This window comes from Microplitis mediator, chromosome 9, assembly GCF_029852145.1.
Source record: "Microplitis mediator isolate UGA2020A chromosome 9, iyMicMedi2.1, whole genome shotgun sequence".
Taxonomy (NCBI): Eukaryota; Metazoa; Arthropoda; class Insecta; order Hymenoptera; family Braconidae; genus Microplitis; species Microplitis mediator.
In genome coordinates this window covers 21,527,164-21,546,340 of record NC_079977.1, presented here as the reverse complement: position 1 = coordinate 21,546,340, position 19,177 = coordinate 21,527,164, and the positions used below count along the sequence as shown (strand labels likewise).

The following is a 19,177-nucleotide window of genomic DNA, read 5'->3' as shown; positions in this document are numbered from 1 at the left end:
AATGACGTCAATAATAATAACAATAATCATTATAATAATAATGATAATATTCGATAGCTTTATTATTATCATTATTGATTTAATTGTTGTTATTATAATTATTAATTATTTTTCATTAGTTTTATGAAGTTTAAAATTCATTTAAATCATATATAATAATAATGATAATAATAATAATAAATATATGTTCGGTATGAATATAATAATGAAATAATTAATGCGATAAATGAATGAGTCATGAGGTACATGTTTAAATAAAAACTACAAGAGAGGAAATAAATTTTATTAAATATTATTAATAAGAATAATGATGATAATAATAATAATGATAAATAAAATACAAACGAAAGAAAAATATATTAATTTTTTATTTTTCTCAACTTTATTGAGGACACTTTGTGTAATAAGTATACATTATTTTTGTTGTCATTATTTTTATATTTGTATATATATTTAAAATATGACGTGTCTGTTTGATACGACCTTGATGAGAATAATGACAGAGATAAGTTCGATAAGGAAAAATGATTAGAAAATTTTTATAATGTTAAATTATTAATTGAAATTTGGGAAAAATCTTAAAAAAAAAATTTTTTTCATTCAATTTTATAAATACTAAAAAAATCGATTTATTCGAGCTATCGATTTTAAAATTTTGTTACATCGATTGTGAAGTTTTGAGATATAGTTCAAAATAATCGAGACATCGAATTATGAAATTTCGATTTATCGAATTGAGAAAATTCGAGATATCGAGTAATGAAATTTCGATATATCGATTTTTGGAGTTTCGAGGTATTGTTTCATGAAATTTCGATAAATAGATTTATGAAAATTCGAGATATCAATTTATGAAAATTCGAGATATCGATTTATGAAAATTCGAGATATCGATTTATGAAAATTCGAGGTATCGATTTATGAAAATTCGAGATATCGATTTACAAAAATTCGAGATATCGATTTATGAAAATTCGAGATATCGATTTATGAAAATTCGAGATATCGATTTATGAAAATTCGAGATATCGGTTTACGAATATTCAAGGTATTGATTTATGAACATTAGAAATTCGATTTATGAGAATTAGAGGAATCGATTTATGAATATTCGAGATATCGATTTATGAGAATTAGGAGTATCGATTCATAAAAATTCGAGAGATCGATTTACAAAAATTCGAGGTATCAATTTATGAAAATCGAGATATCGATTTATGAAAATTTTATACATCGATTTATTAATTAAAAAAAAATTGACACTAATTGAATTTAAAAAAAAATCTAATGAAATTATTATTAAATTTGTTACAGTTACTGGGGAACGCATGCTTTAGTCATGGCCCATATACATTCTACAAGGCTGTTAAAATAAATAATAATCGTGTATTACGATTAGGTAATTTTTTTTTAACAAAATTATGGACTGACACGGATTTAGTCAGTATCGGAGAATTACAGTTGTTATGGATCGACAGTCGCGGTTCCAATCAGCCATTAGCATCTCTACGATTATATTTCCTCCCCGAAAACACACCTGACGGCCGACGGGACATTCACGGCGAGGTAAGTCAGCTTCAAATGCTTTCATTTCCTTAAATTTCCATCTAAAATTTCCAATTTTTCAAAAACCAAAATTTCACTTCCAGCCGAAAATTAAACCTCTAATTGCTCATTTTTCATAATTATTTCCCTCACTCTTCGAAATTACAAATTTTCGAAATTTTTCTAAACTAATTTTCCAAAATATCAAAGAAAAAATCTCACTATCGTTTTTCCCAGCTTCCGCTACCCCAAAAAACACACCCTCAATTTTTAAATCCTCGAAAAAAAAAAATCATACCATCAGTCGGTAAAACAGAAAATAATTTCAAAATTGAATTAAACGTTAGTAAATAAAAGATAAACATAAGATAGTAATAAAATTAATGTGTTAGGATATCGCGTCGCTCTGACGGCCAGTAGAGTGGGGGAGGGGGTAGAGGTACCAGTGGATGCGAAAACACAGAGGAGAAGTAGAGGTAAATAAAATAGGGGGGGGGGCAATGATATCACGAGTGGTATTGGAAACATGCGCGTACTATAAAAGCAAACATATATGTATATATATTTTCAATATGGCGAGTCATATGTATAATTATACCTATGGTATAAATATCTATATATTATCTCATATATAAATATATATATATGTAATATGTGTACAAACATAAGTAACAACTGAAGATGTGTATCCATAGTAACCCCCACTAAATCTCCCCCACCTCCTCCCCACTACCCAGCCTGTAGACTATCGCACGCTATAGTCTGTCCCCACTACCAGTATCTCTGGATACTAGCATGTGCTCGCTCGACTTCCTACTACCGAAATTCGTTCCCCCACTCTCTGTCTTACTCCTTCGTTGTCAATCCCCACCACTCCTACTACAGCTCGCTCGGTCGTTTGTTATTTTATTTTTTTATTTTTTACCCCCCTCAAAACTATTTCTATCTTCGTGATTTAAACTCTCGTGTACTATATACATTGAAAGCAATTTATTTTATTAAAAAATTATAAATTAAAAGAGGAAAATAAAGTTATTACTTTGTTATTTTTATTTAATTAATTATTATAAAAAAAAGATTTTTTTTGTAAAGTGAATGTTTGCATTGGATTGTTGCGAGAATTCACGGAAGTTTGAGTTGCGACATCGATATATTTTGATGGAAATGTAATTGATATAAAATGGCGGTTGTTATAAATAATTAATTAACAAATGGAGAAGAGTAATTATTTATGGTCGGAGTATAGGGTTGTGGGTACTCATTCAACGGGGAATTTAATGAACTTTGGAAAAATGATAATTATTTTTTGGAAAAAAAAAATGAGAAAAAAAAATAAGTAGAAGGTATTAATTATAATTATTTTTAACAAACTAATTTTTTTTATAAAAAAAAATATTTTCAAGTGACAGAGGAGAGCATTGCGAGTAAAATGAGTACCCACATCGATATATTTAAAACAAGAGCTTCCAAAGTACTGAACCGCGGATTGTAAACAATGAGTTAACATATGAATTTTATAACAAACATGATATCACAACATAACGTTGTGGGTACTCGTTTTACTCGTTATTTCATCAGTGACTCAGATATCAAATTTATTTTTGTCGAAAAAAATATTTTCTCAAAAATAATTATAATAATCATTTTTTTTTTAAATTTACTAGAATGCTGACTGGTGTAATTAATTTTTCTAAGAAATTTCCTCTTGCTTGAGTTCCCACATCGATATATTTCCGTGACTAAAATAATGTTGCAAAAATATTTTTTGTACACAAATTAATTTTTTTTTTAAAAAGTGTAAATTTTATGGTCCGAGGATGTGAGCGCGAGTAAAATGAGTACTCGCATCAACATATTTTAACCGATAGCCCCCAAATAACAAGAAGCTGTTCAATAGACAATTAATTAACAATCAAGTTAAGCAATCACTCCCCCCTCGAAATCTAGCCTTGTCGGTACTCATTCCACGCGTCTCTTCATCAACTTTCCAACCAACGCCACTTAAACTTTTAATCATTAAACTAAAAATAATTAGCCATCTAAATACCAATTTTTCGCAGTAAAAAAAAATAAAAAAATCTCTCATCTTTATCATCAAATTTCCTTCAATCAAATCATCAGATTAAGAAACCAAAAAATTTATCAAAAATAATCAATAATCTCTTACTCTCCATAGCTTCCGTAATTCGACTCCATGGCTTATCTTTAAATTCCTCTAAAATAAAAACAAACCACTCGAACCATCTTCCTCACAAAATTCCCTCTCATTCAAGTACCCACATCCCTGTATTTAATTTCTAAAAAATTACTAATTATTCCACACATGTAATTAACAATTACCCCATCAAATTACAAACTTTTCTCATCATAGTCATGTGGGTACTCATTTTACTCGTCTTTTCACCAATCCTCCATTAATTTTACCAAAAATTTTTTTCCATTTGTTCCGACCCCCCCCTCCCACACTATCTCTTTCCGTCTCTCAAAAAGTCATTCAAAATTCAAACCATAAATTTTTTTTCCCCAGTTCATAAATAAATAAATTTTAAAAAATATTTTCACATAAAAAAAAATTAATAAAAATATTTATAAATATAACTACATATATATTTATATTTATATTATGAGAACCGCTGATATAGACGCCTTCATATCGCGTATAGTTCCCGTCCTTGGCACTCGTGTACTCAAGTGGTAAAATCATTGTCCATTTGAACATTTATATCTTTGCTTTTATTTCGACAATATATATACTTTCATTTCTTAAAACCAGCCGTTTCACAATAAAAATAATTACAATAATAAATCTAAAAAAAAAAAAAAAAAAAAAAAAGTAAAATAATAATAAGGAACTAAACAAAAAAATTCCGATTTCATTTTAAAAAAAATTTTTTTACTCACAAAAAAAATGAGAATTAATTAATTAATTTTATTTATTTTTATCTACGGTAATTAATAAATAAAAAAATTAAAATTTTTAATTTTTTTTTTTATTTAATTCGACATTTAAATGTATGAAACACTTAGATATATCTAAAAATAACTTGTGAATAATATTTTAGTCACGTATACATTTAAATTTATCTTTACACACTATCGGTTATATATATGTATATATGTTTATATATATACATAAATGTATGTGTTTATATTACTCGAGCGGTTATTAATTTATATATATTTAAAAAAAAATTTTTTTTTATTACTATAATAATTAATTAGTTAATTAATTAATTAATTAATTAATTAATTAATTATATTTATAAATATTTTTATTTGATGGCTTCTAAAACTTAAAATATCAGTTTTAGATAAAAAAGTAATGGAATCATTTTTGTAGAGAATTTTACGAGCTACAAAAAATGTCATTACCGATTTTAATTAAAAGTTGATAATTAATGAGTTATTTAATTAATTACAATTTAATTTACCGATAATTTCAATTTCCGATTCATTATTTGTAATAATCAATTATATCTCATTAAATATTAACTTTAGGTAAAAATTTATAAGGACCTTTTCAAAAGATCATTAAATTTTCTATAATTAATGTTCTTATCAATTTTAATTAAAAGTTGATAATTAATGAGTTATTTGATTAATTACAATTTAATTTACCAAAAATTTTAATTTTTGATTCATTATTTGTAATAATCAATTATATCTCATTAAATATTAACTCTAGGTAAAAATTTATAAGGACCTTTTCGAAAGATCGTTAAATTCTCTATAATTAATGTCCTTATCAATTTGAATTAAAAGTTGATAATTAATGAGTTATTTAATTAATTACAATTTAATTTATCAAAAATTTTAATTTCCATTTATTATTTACAATAATTAGCTTTATCTCACTAAATATTAATTTTAGGCCAAAATTCAAAGAGACCTTTTTTGAAGATCATAAAATTTCCTACAAAAAATGTCTCTGTCATTTTCCTCTATTTTGATTTTTTAGCCACGAAATTCAATTCTTAAAAAAATTTGCAAAAAATAAGTAATTTAATTACAAGTTTATTTAATTACTGACGATACGAAAAAAAATATATATGTACATATATCTTCATATATGTGTAAAATAAGTATTACCTCAATTATATAATTATAATAATCAAAAAATAAATATAATTATTTAAATCTAAATTGAGCGTCACTGCAACAGCAGGTTGACTTTCCCCTCTTTAAAACTACCCCTCATTATTTACCACCCCTCAAACACTTCCCCTTCTTCCCCACCCCTACTTCCCCTGAATTCTCCTCTCGCCTTCCACTACTTTACTCCCACCTCTAATTTTCTCCCTACCCCCACTTCTACTCCTCACTTTCCACCCCTACCTCCGCTACCCCTTCCCCTGCCTCCACTACTCCCTTCCCCGTCGAATTCTATCCCTACTCCATCATTTTAAACCCCACTACTATCATTTTTATCCCTCAGAACATAAAAATATCCCTACCTATCAATTTTCTCCCACTTAAACTCTAGCTCTGGTTGATAATAATAATAATAGTAATAATAATAACATGTATACTTCAATTACGACTACATACAACATACTATTACATATAAAAAAATATATAGTATACTCGGGATGCCTTTCTCTCTCTCTCCCTTTCTCCCTCTCTTATTTTCTGTCGCTTTATTTCGATGACTCGCTCCCTCTAAAACTCTCTCTGTATTCAAAACCAATCGATAACTGTTTGATTAATTAACTTGTATTTAATATGATAACTTTAGAGACTAATAATTATTATTATTATTAATAATTAAATAATAATTAGGAAAATTTCGATTATTGACAAAAACTTAATATAACTCAGTAAATATGTAAAATAAATCTAGATCATGTATGGTCTTTGGAAAGGGAATTTCACGAGCTAGAACTTCTGTCTGATTAAAAATTTACGTAGGATCAATTATTCTTGAGTTATCAAGTGATAATTAATTACAAATTGCAAGAATTTAATTAGTTTAAATAATACGTTTCTTTTAAAGGCTGTAACTTTGAAACTATTGATTTTATCAAATTTTTATAAGAGACCAAAATTGTGGGAAATCAAATTTCCTTTCCAAAACCCTCCTATGATTTTGAATTTTCTTTAATAGTTTTTCCAAAATAATTAATTTAAAAAAGTCAATTTTTTCATTCTTTGTAGTGAAGTTTTTTGTAATCTAATTACTGAGTACTAATCAACATAATTATATTTCATGTATGACTTTTGGAAAGGAAATTTGATTGCCTACAATTTTCGTCTCTTATCAAAATTTCGTAAATCAATTCATTCAAAAGTTACAGGAGTTTAAAAATTTTAGAAACAATATATTTTCCCATTCATCCCCTCTCCGTTAAAATCCCCCTATCTCCCTTCCTATCAATCCTAGCTGATTCAACCGCTATATCAATCTTATAGCTCTTTAAATTTCCTATCCAACGACCCCCCATAACATACATTTATCTTTTATATTTTCCGAAATTTTCGCTAAAAACGAGTTCTGAAAAATTTGAATTTCAGTTTCAATTATAATTAAAAAGTTTTATGTAATAATTTTTTTTAATTAAAAAACTTTAATGTAAGCTCATTAAATTTCTCAATAGGGAGAAATTTATTCAAATTTAAATAATCGAATTGCAAAAAAAATTTTGAAAAAAAAAAAGGAAATTTTTTTATTAGAATTTATATTAAATTTTAATATAAATATACATTTTATAGTAGTAAAACTTGGATATATGGAATTGCGACAGGACCTTACATATATGTATATATATTGTATATATATTTATATATATATGTATATATTTTAAACCTGAAAGCTATTCTATAAGTCTCAAACATAATAGACCACATACATAACACTCTCGTGCAACTTTACTAGCTATTCCTCTTTAAATATATAAACATATATATATATATATGAAATATATGAGAATATATATACAAAATTATCCAGTGGTTCTCATGTAATTATGAGAGTAAATTAAATTAATAATTAAAATCATTTACTAATTTTTGGAAACGTAAATTTTGTGTTTTATTATTTTTTAATTAACTCGTTAATTATTGATCCGAGATGAAAATTTAATGAGAGCTTTTTTGTAGACAATTTAATCCTCTGGAAAAAAGGTCCTTATGAGTTAGTGTTCAAAATCGATATTTTGGGCTGTGGAAGCCTTTGAGCAGGAAAGTTTTTTTTAAAGAAAATTTTGAATTAAAAAATTTGAATTTTTGATTCCGGAAATTTATTAAATTTTAAAAAAGTTTGTAATTGAAAACGCGGGGAAGTAAAAAAATTTAAATAAGTTTTTTAGGTGAAAATTCAAATTTTATAATTTTGAATTTTGCCGCGTAAATATTAACTTTTTTTTTTGATAATAAAATAACTTACTTGTAATTTCAAATTGCAAATTTAATGCTCGTGAGCCCTCACTTTAATATTTTGAGCTTCGACTTTTGAAATTAAATCCTCTAGGATTTATTGTATCGAAAATTGGAAGCATTTATAAATAAAAACTATCAATTTTTTATTCATTTCTAATAATAATTATTGGAAATTATTTAATAATTAGAAGTATATAAATATTAGGGTGATCCAAAAAATAATTTTTTTTTTCTCGGCAACAGGTTCAAAAGTTTGATTTAGATAAAAAAAGACGCCTGTGAAAATTAGAGCTGAATAATAACATTAAGAGTTTCCTCATCGCACTTTTCTATTTTCCATAAGAATAACATGGAAAAATTTTTTGCGTCTTCTGATTTTTATAAGTAGCTAACGATGCGTCATAGGAATAAATGGCAGGCATGTTTTTGTAGGGAATTGAATGCTCTACAAAAAAAGTTTCTTATCATTTTTTGATAAATCTATTTGTTCAAAAGTTATTTGAGGTTAAAGTCGAATTCATATTAAATTTTGAGATCTTTTTACTTTTCCGGCGAAACTATCAGACCTATTACAAAATATCATAGAACCTTTTTTGTAGACAATTTTATTCCCTAGAAGTTATTTCCAATAAAGTTTTTTCGAATTCCGCATTGTTTTCTAGTTATTTTCATTTTAATGTCAAGCTCATAAAAAAAATAGTCTTCTGATCGATTTTAAGAGCTTGACATTAAAATGAAAATAACTAGAAAACAATGCGAAATTCGAAAAAACTTTATTGAAAATAACTTGTAGGGAATAAAATTGTCTACAAAAAAGGTCCAGTGATATTTTGTAATAGGTCTGATAGTTTCGCCGGAAAAGTAAAAAGATTTCAAAATTTAATATGAATTTGACTTTAACCTCAAATAACTTTTGAACAAATAGATTAATCAAAAAATGATAAGAAACTTTTTTTGTAGAGCATTCAATTCCCTATAAAAATATGCCTGCCAATTATTCCTATGACGCATCGTTAGCTACTTATAAAAATTAGAAGACGCAAAATAAATTTTGTTCCATGTTATTCTTATGGAAAATAGAAAAGTGCGATGTGGAACCTCTTAATGTTAATATTAAGCTCTAATTTTTACAGGCGTCTTTTTTTATCTAAATGAAACTTTTGAACCTGTTTCCGAGAAAAAAAAAAATTGTTATTTTTTTGATCACCCTAATATATATATATATTTTTTATTGGAAGTTTTAAAAGCTTTCACAGCTTAAACTATTAAAATTAAACCAAAAATACATTTTAAAAATTAATTTAACTTTTATAATTCCTAAAAAAAAAATATTTATAACTTCTCCTTTAAAATCAATATTTACCCGGATGTTTTAACTGAATAATAAATATCAACAAAATTCGTTCTTTTTTTTAAATATTATTATTAATTATTACTAATAATAATAATAATAACAATAATAATAATAATAATAACAATAATGATGATGAATTTTGAAAAAAAAAAAAAAAATTGAATTTATTTATAACTCATATCAAATTATTATATAAATTCATACATATATATTTTTTCATTAATATATATGTATATATATAATGTTTGTCGAAAAGTTTCGGGTCACGATGTATTCCGGAAAGCAGTCCATTGCCCCATCTACCACTGCGTGCTCCAGGGTTTAATCTAACAATGATTTATGCTCCTCAGTGATTCTCAATTTTAATTTATCATATTTTGATATTAATATTATTATTATCACTAAATATACATTGTATACTAACGATCAGAGATAAATTTTTAGAAAATTTTATTAAAAAAGAATGGAGTAAAAATAGTTAATTTATATCGTTAAGGGAAAACGCTATTGGAATTTTATAATTTCTACAATCTGATATTAATTTGATTACTATTTATATTTTATAATTTTTATAATGTGGGTATGCAACGAAATATAAACTGCGTTAGCAAACTTTACTATCTATTTAATAAATTTTATTATGTAGTATAGTAAATTTTACAAATAAATTTAGATTAATTTAACTCTATTACAATGGAATTAAATAAAATTTAATTTTTTTTGGTTTTTAAACTTCTTATTATTGTTATTATTAATATAATTATTATTAACGGCAAGTGTATTAGTGTCGGCGTAAATTTAAATATTTTAAAAATAATTAGACTGGGCCGGGATTCGAACCCTGATCTCCCGCGCGGGAATTCTGCCCTCAGTCTGCCGGCCCGACGTCTCCTTTGAACGACAGTCTCTGAACTTGTACTATAGATTTTTATAGGATGTCTCTAGCAATTGTTAATTAAATCTGCCTGCTTTAGAATAATTACAAACTGCACAGTAATTAGTAGTTGCTGTGTAATACTCAACACTATTCTATTGATCTGATTTACATAAATTACTATAGAGACAGTAACTTTTTTATATCGTCCAGTATTTGATAGATACTTTTAGTTAATTTTAATATTTTAACAGAACAAAAATAGTTTTATCGTATAATTAAAGGTATTACTCAACGTTAGTAATTATTGAATATTCTGTTAATAAGAATCGATATTCTATCAATAAAAAATACCAATAGAATAGTTAAATAAGTAGTAATGTAAGAATTTTCAAAAATAAACATTATTAATAAGTTTGTCGTAATCACCCGCGTAAAATTCAAATATCTCGATAAATATCGCTCATATCAAAAAATTCACAATGACCTTTTTTGTAGCCCATTAAATTTCCTAAAAAAAGTTCTCACAACTTTTTTCTCTAAAATAATATTTAACAGCTCTGCGATCTATAATTAAAAAACAATTTATTTCAAAATTCAAATTTCCCGCGAAAACTAAATTACCTACAAAATTTTAAAGAAACTTTTAGTTAATTTCAATATTTTAACAGAACAAAAATAGTTTTATCGTATAGTTAAACGTATTACTCAACGTTAGTAATTATTAAATATTCTGTTAATAAGAATCGATATTCTATTAATAAAAAATACCAATAGAATAGTAATAGAAAGAACTATCAAAAAAATTTTAAAAATTACCACAGCATTAATTATTATTTTTTTCTCCTTTTGTAAAGACATTTGGAAATAAATAATAAAAGTAATGCATTTATTAATTTGCATTAGTACTTTTCGCTAAAATATGCAGGATATTAGTAATTATCTACAAATTATTTTCTTATCACTTTTTTTCCGTCTCGCTATTTAGCTCGAAATCCAATACAATGAAAATATTTTTTAAACATTAAATACATTCACTATTTTTATTATTAAAAATATTATTTCTCATGCTCTTATCTTATCGATATTTTTTTTTTTCAATTATTGTTATTATTGCAATCTAACTACGTTCTAATTTAAACGAGTCTATTCTTAAAGTATTTATTTATACTTTTTTAAAAATCTTTAAATTATTTTTTTAAATTTTCACTTAAAATTTTATTATTTTTAAATTTCATGTTCAAAAATTGTGCGACTATTGATATCAAGCCAAATTTTTATTTCATTTTTAGAAAATAAATTTCCCCTAGAAATTTTTTGAAATTCAAAAAATTAAAAAAAAATTGTAATTAAAACTTTATATTGATATTACAAGTTAAATATTAAAAATATAAAAAAAATCATGATGACCTTTTTTGTAGCCCTTAAAATTCTCTATAAAAAAGCTCCTTGTAAATTTTCACTTAAATTCAATATTTAAATAAATTTTTCGAGTTCCTTATCAACAAACTTCGAAAAAAAATTCTAATGATCTTTAAAATCAAAATATCTTCCAGAACATCAAAAATATCAAAAAAATTATAGAATCCTTTTTTGTAGCCCTTAAAATTCTCTACAAAAAAGCTCCTTATGAATTTTCACTTAAATTCAATATTTAAATAAATTTTTCGAGTTCCTTATCAACAAACTTCGAAAAAAATTCCAATGGTCTTTAAAATCAAAATATCTTCCAGAATATCAAAAATATCAAAAAAATCATGATGACCTTTTTTGTAGCCCTTTAAATTCTCTACAAAAAAGCTCCTTATAAATTTTCACTTAAATTCAATATTTAAATAAATTTTTCGAGTTCCTTATCAACAAACTTCGAAAAAAATTCCTATGATCTTTAAAATCAAAATATCTTCCGAAATATTAAAAATATCAAAAAAATCAAAGAATCCTTTTTTGTAGCCCTTTTAATTTTCTAAAAAAAAGTATTCTTTACTTTTTTTTCTAAAATGATAATTTTCACGTCTACGAGCTCTCAAAGTTTTAAATGAAACTCCATTTTTTTAAATTTAAAAATAAATTTTTTTTTTTTTTTGAGAAATTTTTATATAAAAAATTTTATTAATTAATAAATATATAATAATTGAGTACCACTGTCTCGAATGACGCGCAATCTACCTATACTTTTTTTTATTCTCCTTATTTTCATTCTCATATTTATATATATATACATATACATATAAATTTATATCTCATATAAAAAATGTATGTCATCTTTAATATTAACAATGCCCACTATGTTAATTAAACGCTTATTAAAATAAAATTTAATTACTTATTGAAAAGTAATTAAAAAAAAAAAAAATTTAATTATTTTGTTATTTTACTGAAGGTTATTTCACTAACGGTATATATTTTATGACATATGCTCTAGACCTTTTTTGTAGATAATTTCATTTACTACAAAAAAGGATCGATTTATTTTTAACGATTAATCGATAGTTTACTGACAATTTTTATTTTCTTATGAATATCCGGTTATAATAAATTTTTTTAAGCTGTAATCAATTTAATTGATTTAAGAAAAAAAATTTTTGAATCAAGAAATAGTTTTTTACAATGAATTTTTTTTTCATAGAAATTTTCTTAGTTCAAGTTAATTTTTTTTTATTACTCGATCAGAGAAATTAAGACGTGAAATTTTTTTTTGATTTAAGAAAATTTTACTTGGCTTCAAAATTAAATTTTATCGACTAGAATTTTTTCTTAAATCAAATGGAAAATTTTATTGACTCAAAAAAAATTCTTGAATCAAAAATACTGATCCCAAAAAAAGTTTTCTTGAATCAAAATTTTTTCCTATAATAATTTTCTTAGTTCAAGTCAATTTTTTCTAATTAATTTTTTAACTTGATCCCAGAAATTATTACTTGAGATAAAAAATTTATGAATTTATTTTTTTTTTCAAGAAAATTTTACTTGATTCCAAGATTAAATTTTATCAAATTTGTATTTTCTTGAATCAAATATAAAATTTATGACGGAAGAAAAAAAATTCTTGAATTAAGTCAATTATCAATTCCAAGACAATTTTTTTAAATAAAAAAAAAATTCATAATAATTTTCTTAATTTTTCTTGAACCAAGACAATTTTTTCTAATTCATTTTTTTACTTGATCCCAGAAATTATTACTTGAGACAAAAACTAAGAATTTAAAAATTGTTTTTTTTTATTCAAGAAAATTCTACTTGGCTCAGAAATGAAATTTTATCGACCCGTATTTTTTCTTGAATCAATAGAAAATTTTATTGATTTAAGAAAAATTCTTGAATCAAAAATACTGATCCCAAAAAAATGTTTTCTTGAATCAAAATTTTTCCCTATAATAATTTTCTTAGTTCAAGTCAATTTTTCTTGAATCAAGTCAATTTTTTTACTTGATCCCAGAAATTATCACTTGAGACAAAAATATTAAGAATTTCAAAATTATTTTCTTTGATTCAAGAAAATTTTACTTGGCTCAGAAATAAAATTTTATCGGCTCGTATTTTTTCTTAAATCAAAAGGAAAATTGTATTGATTTAAGAAAAATTCTTGAATCAAAATTACTGATCCCAAAAAAAAGTTTTCTTCAATCAAAATTTTTTCTTTAATAATTTTCTTAGTTCAAGTCAATTTTTCTTGAATCAAGTCAATTTTTTCTAATTAATTTTTTTACCTGATCCCAGAAATTATTATTTGAGACAAAAACTTCAAGAATTTAAAAATTATTTTTTTTTTAATCAAGAAAATTTTACTTGGCTCAGAAATAAAATTTTATCGACTCGTATTTTTTCTTAAATCGAATGGAAAATTTTCTTGAATAAAAAAAAAATTTATAATAATTTTCTTAAATCAAGTAAATTTTTTTTTAATAACTGGAAAAACTGTTATTTAAAAAACTAAAATTCTTAAATCAAAATTCGAATCTCAGTCAATTTTCTTGGATCAAAAAATTTATTTCTACTAAATTTTCAAATTAAATTTTTATTAGCACAAGTTAATTTTTTTTTCTACAAAAAAATTACTTACTTAAGTCATAAACCCATTGGTTGAAAAAATAACCGTAAAATAAATTGAAACTCAAATTTTATTGTTATGTATTTTTTAACCTTTTTTATTAACATATATACTATCCTTATTTATCTATTTTTATTCTTATTTCCAACCCTCAACCCTCGAACCCTCGGTAACCCCACCGTCTCCTATATACTCTACACTTTTTCTCGTTTACTTTTCTCCCCCGTTTTTTATCTACTATCTAACATTACATTAAACATCTTCAATGCAAACGTTTCTTTTTTATTAAACTATTTTTTTTCTACTCTATTATTTTATGATTAAAATAATTTAGAAAAATTAAATTATTCGAATTTTTTTTTTTAATCACAATTATTCAGAGATATTGAATTGAATAATTGACAGGTACGCATGCGTGTAATTATACAATACTGAATACTATATATATGTATGTATAGTAGTATATATGTTAGTATAGGTCGCTATGGAAATTTCGAGCTGAAATACATCGACAAGTTATCAATTTAATAATGTTTATTTATAGAGTTAATTTCAATTTAAATTAACTTGGTAATTATTGGATATACTGTTAAAGCTATAGAATACTTTTTTATAGAGCTTTTCATTCTTTACAAAAAAGGTATTGATATTTTTTTGCTTAAAATCAATAAATTCAGAGATATTTGTTTTTAAACAAAAATAAAAATTATAATGAAATGAAATTTTGAATTTTTGAACCTGATTGTTATTTATTGATTAATTAATCGTTAATTATTGATTTTACGAAAAAGTTTAATGGACCTTTTTTGTAGAGCTTATCATTCTCTACAAAAAAGATATCAATAAAATTTTGATAAAAATCAATAGATAAAAAGATATTTGCAATTAAACAAAAATAAAAATTATAATGAAATGAAATTTTGAATTTTTGAACCTGGTTGTCATTAATTGACTAATTAATCGTTAATTAATGATTTTACATAAAAGTTCAGAGGACCTTTTTTGTTGAGCTTTTAATTCTCTACAAAAAAGGTGTCAAACAATTTTTGATAAAAATCAATAGGTACAAAGATATTTGCAATTAAACAAAAATAAAAATTATAATGAAAGAAAATTTTGAATTTTTGAACCTGATTGTTATTAATTAATTAATTAATCGTTAATTAATGATTTTACATAAAAGTTCAAAGGACCTTTTTTGTCGAGCTTTTAATTCTGTACAAAAAAAGTGTCAATAAATTTTTGATAAAAATCAATAGATAAAAAGATATTTGCAATTAAACAAAAATAAAAATTATCATGAAACGAAATTTTGAATTTTTGAACCTGGTTGTCATTAATTGACTAATTAATCGTTAATTAATGGTTTTACAGAAAAGTCTAGGGGAGCTTTTTTGTAGAGCTTTCAATTCTCTACAAAAAAGTTATCAATAACCTTTTGGTAAAAATCAATAGATAAAAAGATATTTGCAATTAAACAAAAATAAAAATTATAATGAAAGAAAATTTTGAATTTTTGAACCTGATTGTCATTAATTGACTAATTAATCGTTAATTAATGGTTTTACAGAAAAGTCTAAGGGAGCTTTTTTGTAGAGCTTTCAATTCTCTACAAAAAAGGTATCAATAAATTTTTGGTAAAAATCAATAGATTAAAAGATATTTGCAATTAAACACAAATGAAGATTATAATGAAGTGAAATTTTGAATTTTTGAATTATAAAAATTTTCAGTGTCTTTTTTGTACTTTACTGATTATTAATTATTTTTTCCATTATTAATTGTTACAGGATGAAGTATTAACAATATCGGAAAAAGTAGTAGTCCACGTGCATGATTTAGTATCATGGCTATCGCCAAATTTAGAGTGGACATGGGGTAGAGAAGTAATACTACCACCGCCATCTGCTTCTTTACCACCATCGCCGTCGACATCCTCCCCTACGTTATCGACGGCAACGTCACCATCGTCACCACCACCACCATTACCGACATCTAAAGTTTTATTACCGACCGGCGATGAAGTTACCGGCAGTGCCGCTGCAGCTGTGGCTTCCACTCCGACGGACGATACAAGCGATTCCGGTATCGATAAGAAACCCGAGTTGATACCTCAAGTGCTTACCGACCCTGGTATCGATTTTACCGACGTAGAAAAACAAGAATTTTATGATAACTACGAATGTAAAAATTTAAATAATAATAATGACGATGCGTCGTCATTTTCATCGGTATCGACGGGAGTTGGAGTGGGAGGAACGGGCCAAGGAGTGGGAGGAAAAAATACACGAGTTGTCGTATTGTCTTATCCGAGGTATTGCCGTTATCGGGCATTGTTGAGACGATTGGAGGGCTCGGAACCGTCTTGGCTCTGTACTTCAGTTGCTGCAGCCCTTGGGGGGTTTACTGCGTTACCTGGTACACGTGTATTATTTTGTAGAGATACGTTCGATTATCCAGATCTCGAAACTCATGAACTTTTATGCAATCATTTGGGTAAGAATTTGAAAAAAAAAAAAAAAAAAAAAAATTGAAAAATCGAATCGTTGATAATTTCGATAAATCGATATTTTTGATACATCGATTTATAGGATTTTTTTAGGAATCGAGGTATCGGAGTTTGAAAAATCGATGTATGAGAGATCAATTGAAGAGAAAATAATTTCGATTTTGTAAAGAAATCGATATATTGAACTTTCGATACATCAATATGTCGATTAGTCGCTGGACAATCGAATTGTGGAAATTATCGATTTATCAAAATTTTAGAAATAATCAATATAATAAAATTATATAAAAAAATTGATCTATCGAATTCTTCAAGAATTCGATTAATCGATTTATTGAAATTTAACAAATAATCGATCTATCGAAATTTTGCGAAAAGTCGATTTATTGAAATTTTATGAGAAATCGATTTTTCGAGATTTTGAAAAAAATCGATTTGTTGAAATTAAATAAATAATCGATTAATCGAAATTTGGCAAAAAGTCGATTTATTGAAATTTTATGAAATTTTACGAAAAATCGATTAATCTAAATTTTATGAAAAATCGATTAATCGAAATTTGGCAAAAAGTCGATTTGTTGAAATTTCATGAAAGATCGATTTATCGAGATTTTGAAAAAAATCGATTCATTGAAATTCAATAAAAATTCGATTTATCGAAATTTAAAAAATAATCGATTAATCGAAATTTTGCAAAAAGTCGATTTATTGTAATTTTATGAAAAATCGATTTATCGAGATTTTGACAAAAATCGATTTATTGGATTTTTTTTTAAAAATCGATCTGAAGATGTTTCGATTAAACTCTTAAAAAATCGATTTATCGATAATATATAATAATCGATATCTCGAAATTTTAAATAATCGATTTTTCAAAATATGTAATCATTCGATTTATCGAAATACATTTGAAAAAAATTTTTTTAAATCGATTTATCGATTTTTGTTTCGATTCAATGTATCGATTATAATTGAACTCTTATTTTAAATTTCAGCGCCAAAATTAAAAGGCAGACCAAGAAGAAAACGTAAAAAACGCAGTGCATCACCCGGTGAATCGAGTAATGAAAGTGAAGCATCTGTCGCATCAACATCTCGTGGTTCGACGACGTCATCATCATTCTCAATAAATTGTCCTCCAAAATCTACAACGCCCCCGCAAACATCAACCCCATTAACGTCGTCTCTGACCCCATCGTCAACGTCCTTAACCTCAACGTTAGCGACAGGGACATCTGCGACAGTATCGAACTCTACAACGACCGCATTGACGTCGATAACAACGACATCATCATCGACTCCAGCGACATTATTAATAGCGTCGGTGGTTACCGGTCGAGGTGATGGTGTCAGAAGAAGCGAACGCAAGGTTACGGGGGATGAAAAAAAATTTATTATCGACGTACAAAGTTTTATGAGTTTGCGCGGCACTCCAGTACTAAAAATGCCGCTTTTAGGTTATCGGCAGAGTAAGTTTATTAATATTTTTTTTAAGGTTAATATCGAAGGTGGTTGATAATAAAAATAATTATTTTCTGCAGTCGATTTGTATTTATTTTACAAACAAGTTCAAAAACTTGGGGGCTATGATACAGTGACGTCTGGACGTCTTTGGAAATCGATTTATGATGAAATTGGAGGTAACACTGGTTCAACTAGTGCTGCTACAATAACACGCAGACATTATGAAAGGTAACGATTTTCAAATTCTTCGATTCGAGATATCGATACTCGTAAATCGATTATCGATTGAAGATATCGAAATATCGATTTCTTATGTAAAATAAATCAACTGTAAAGAAATGAAAAATCAATTTTTTTAAAATCGAGATATCGATTCAAAAAATCGATTATCGATTCGAGATATCGAAATATCGATTTCTTGCATTTCTTAAATACACAAATCAATTTAAAAAGGATAAAAAATAATTTTAAAAAAATCGAGATATCGATTTTATAGAATCGATATAAATCGATTGTCGATTCGAGACATTGAAAAATCGAATTTTCACAACATAAACTAAAATTTCAGGAATGAAAAAAAAATTAAATTTTGAATCGAGATATCGATTTTAAAAGAATCGATGCACATCGATTATCGATTATCGATATAAAATATCGATTTATTGAATTTTTTATTACTTAATAAATTTTAAATTCACAAAACATCCTGTTTTAAAAATCGTTATATATCAATTCGAGATATCGATTTTATACAATCGATATAAATCGATTGTCGATTCGAGATATTGAAATATCGAATTTTTACAACAAAAATTAATGTTTTAGGAATAAAAATTGATTAAGTTTTGAATCGATATATCGATTTAAAAAGAATCGATGCACATCGATTATCGATTATCGATATAAAAATATCGATTTATTGGATTTTTTTATAACTTAATAAATTATAAATTCACAAAAAATCCTGTTTTAAAAATCGATATACATCGATTCAAGATATCGATT

At 25.3% G+C, this 19,177-nt stretch overlaps 1 protein-coding gene across 1 annotated transcript in view; it reads left to right on the top strand.

Moving 5' to 3' along the window:
- The window catches only part of LOC130675148 (myb-like protein A), a 33,894-nt gene that overhangs the window by 10,433 nt on the left and 4,284 nt on the right, over positions 1-19,177 (top strand). Inside the window, exons 2-5 of the mRNA XM_057480667.1 lie at positions 1,315-1,566; positions 15,990-16,695; positions 17,704-18,177; positions 18,250-18,400. Coding sequence (XP_057336650.1) covers positions 1,315-1,566; positions 15,990-16,695; positions 17,704-18,177; positions 18,250-18,400 — 1,583 coding nt within the window. The remainder of the gene's footprint in view (positions 1-1,314; positions 1,567-15,989; positions 16,696-17,703; positions 18,178-18,249; positions 18,401-19,177) is intronic.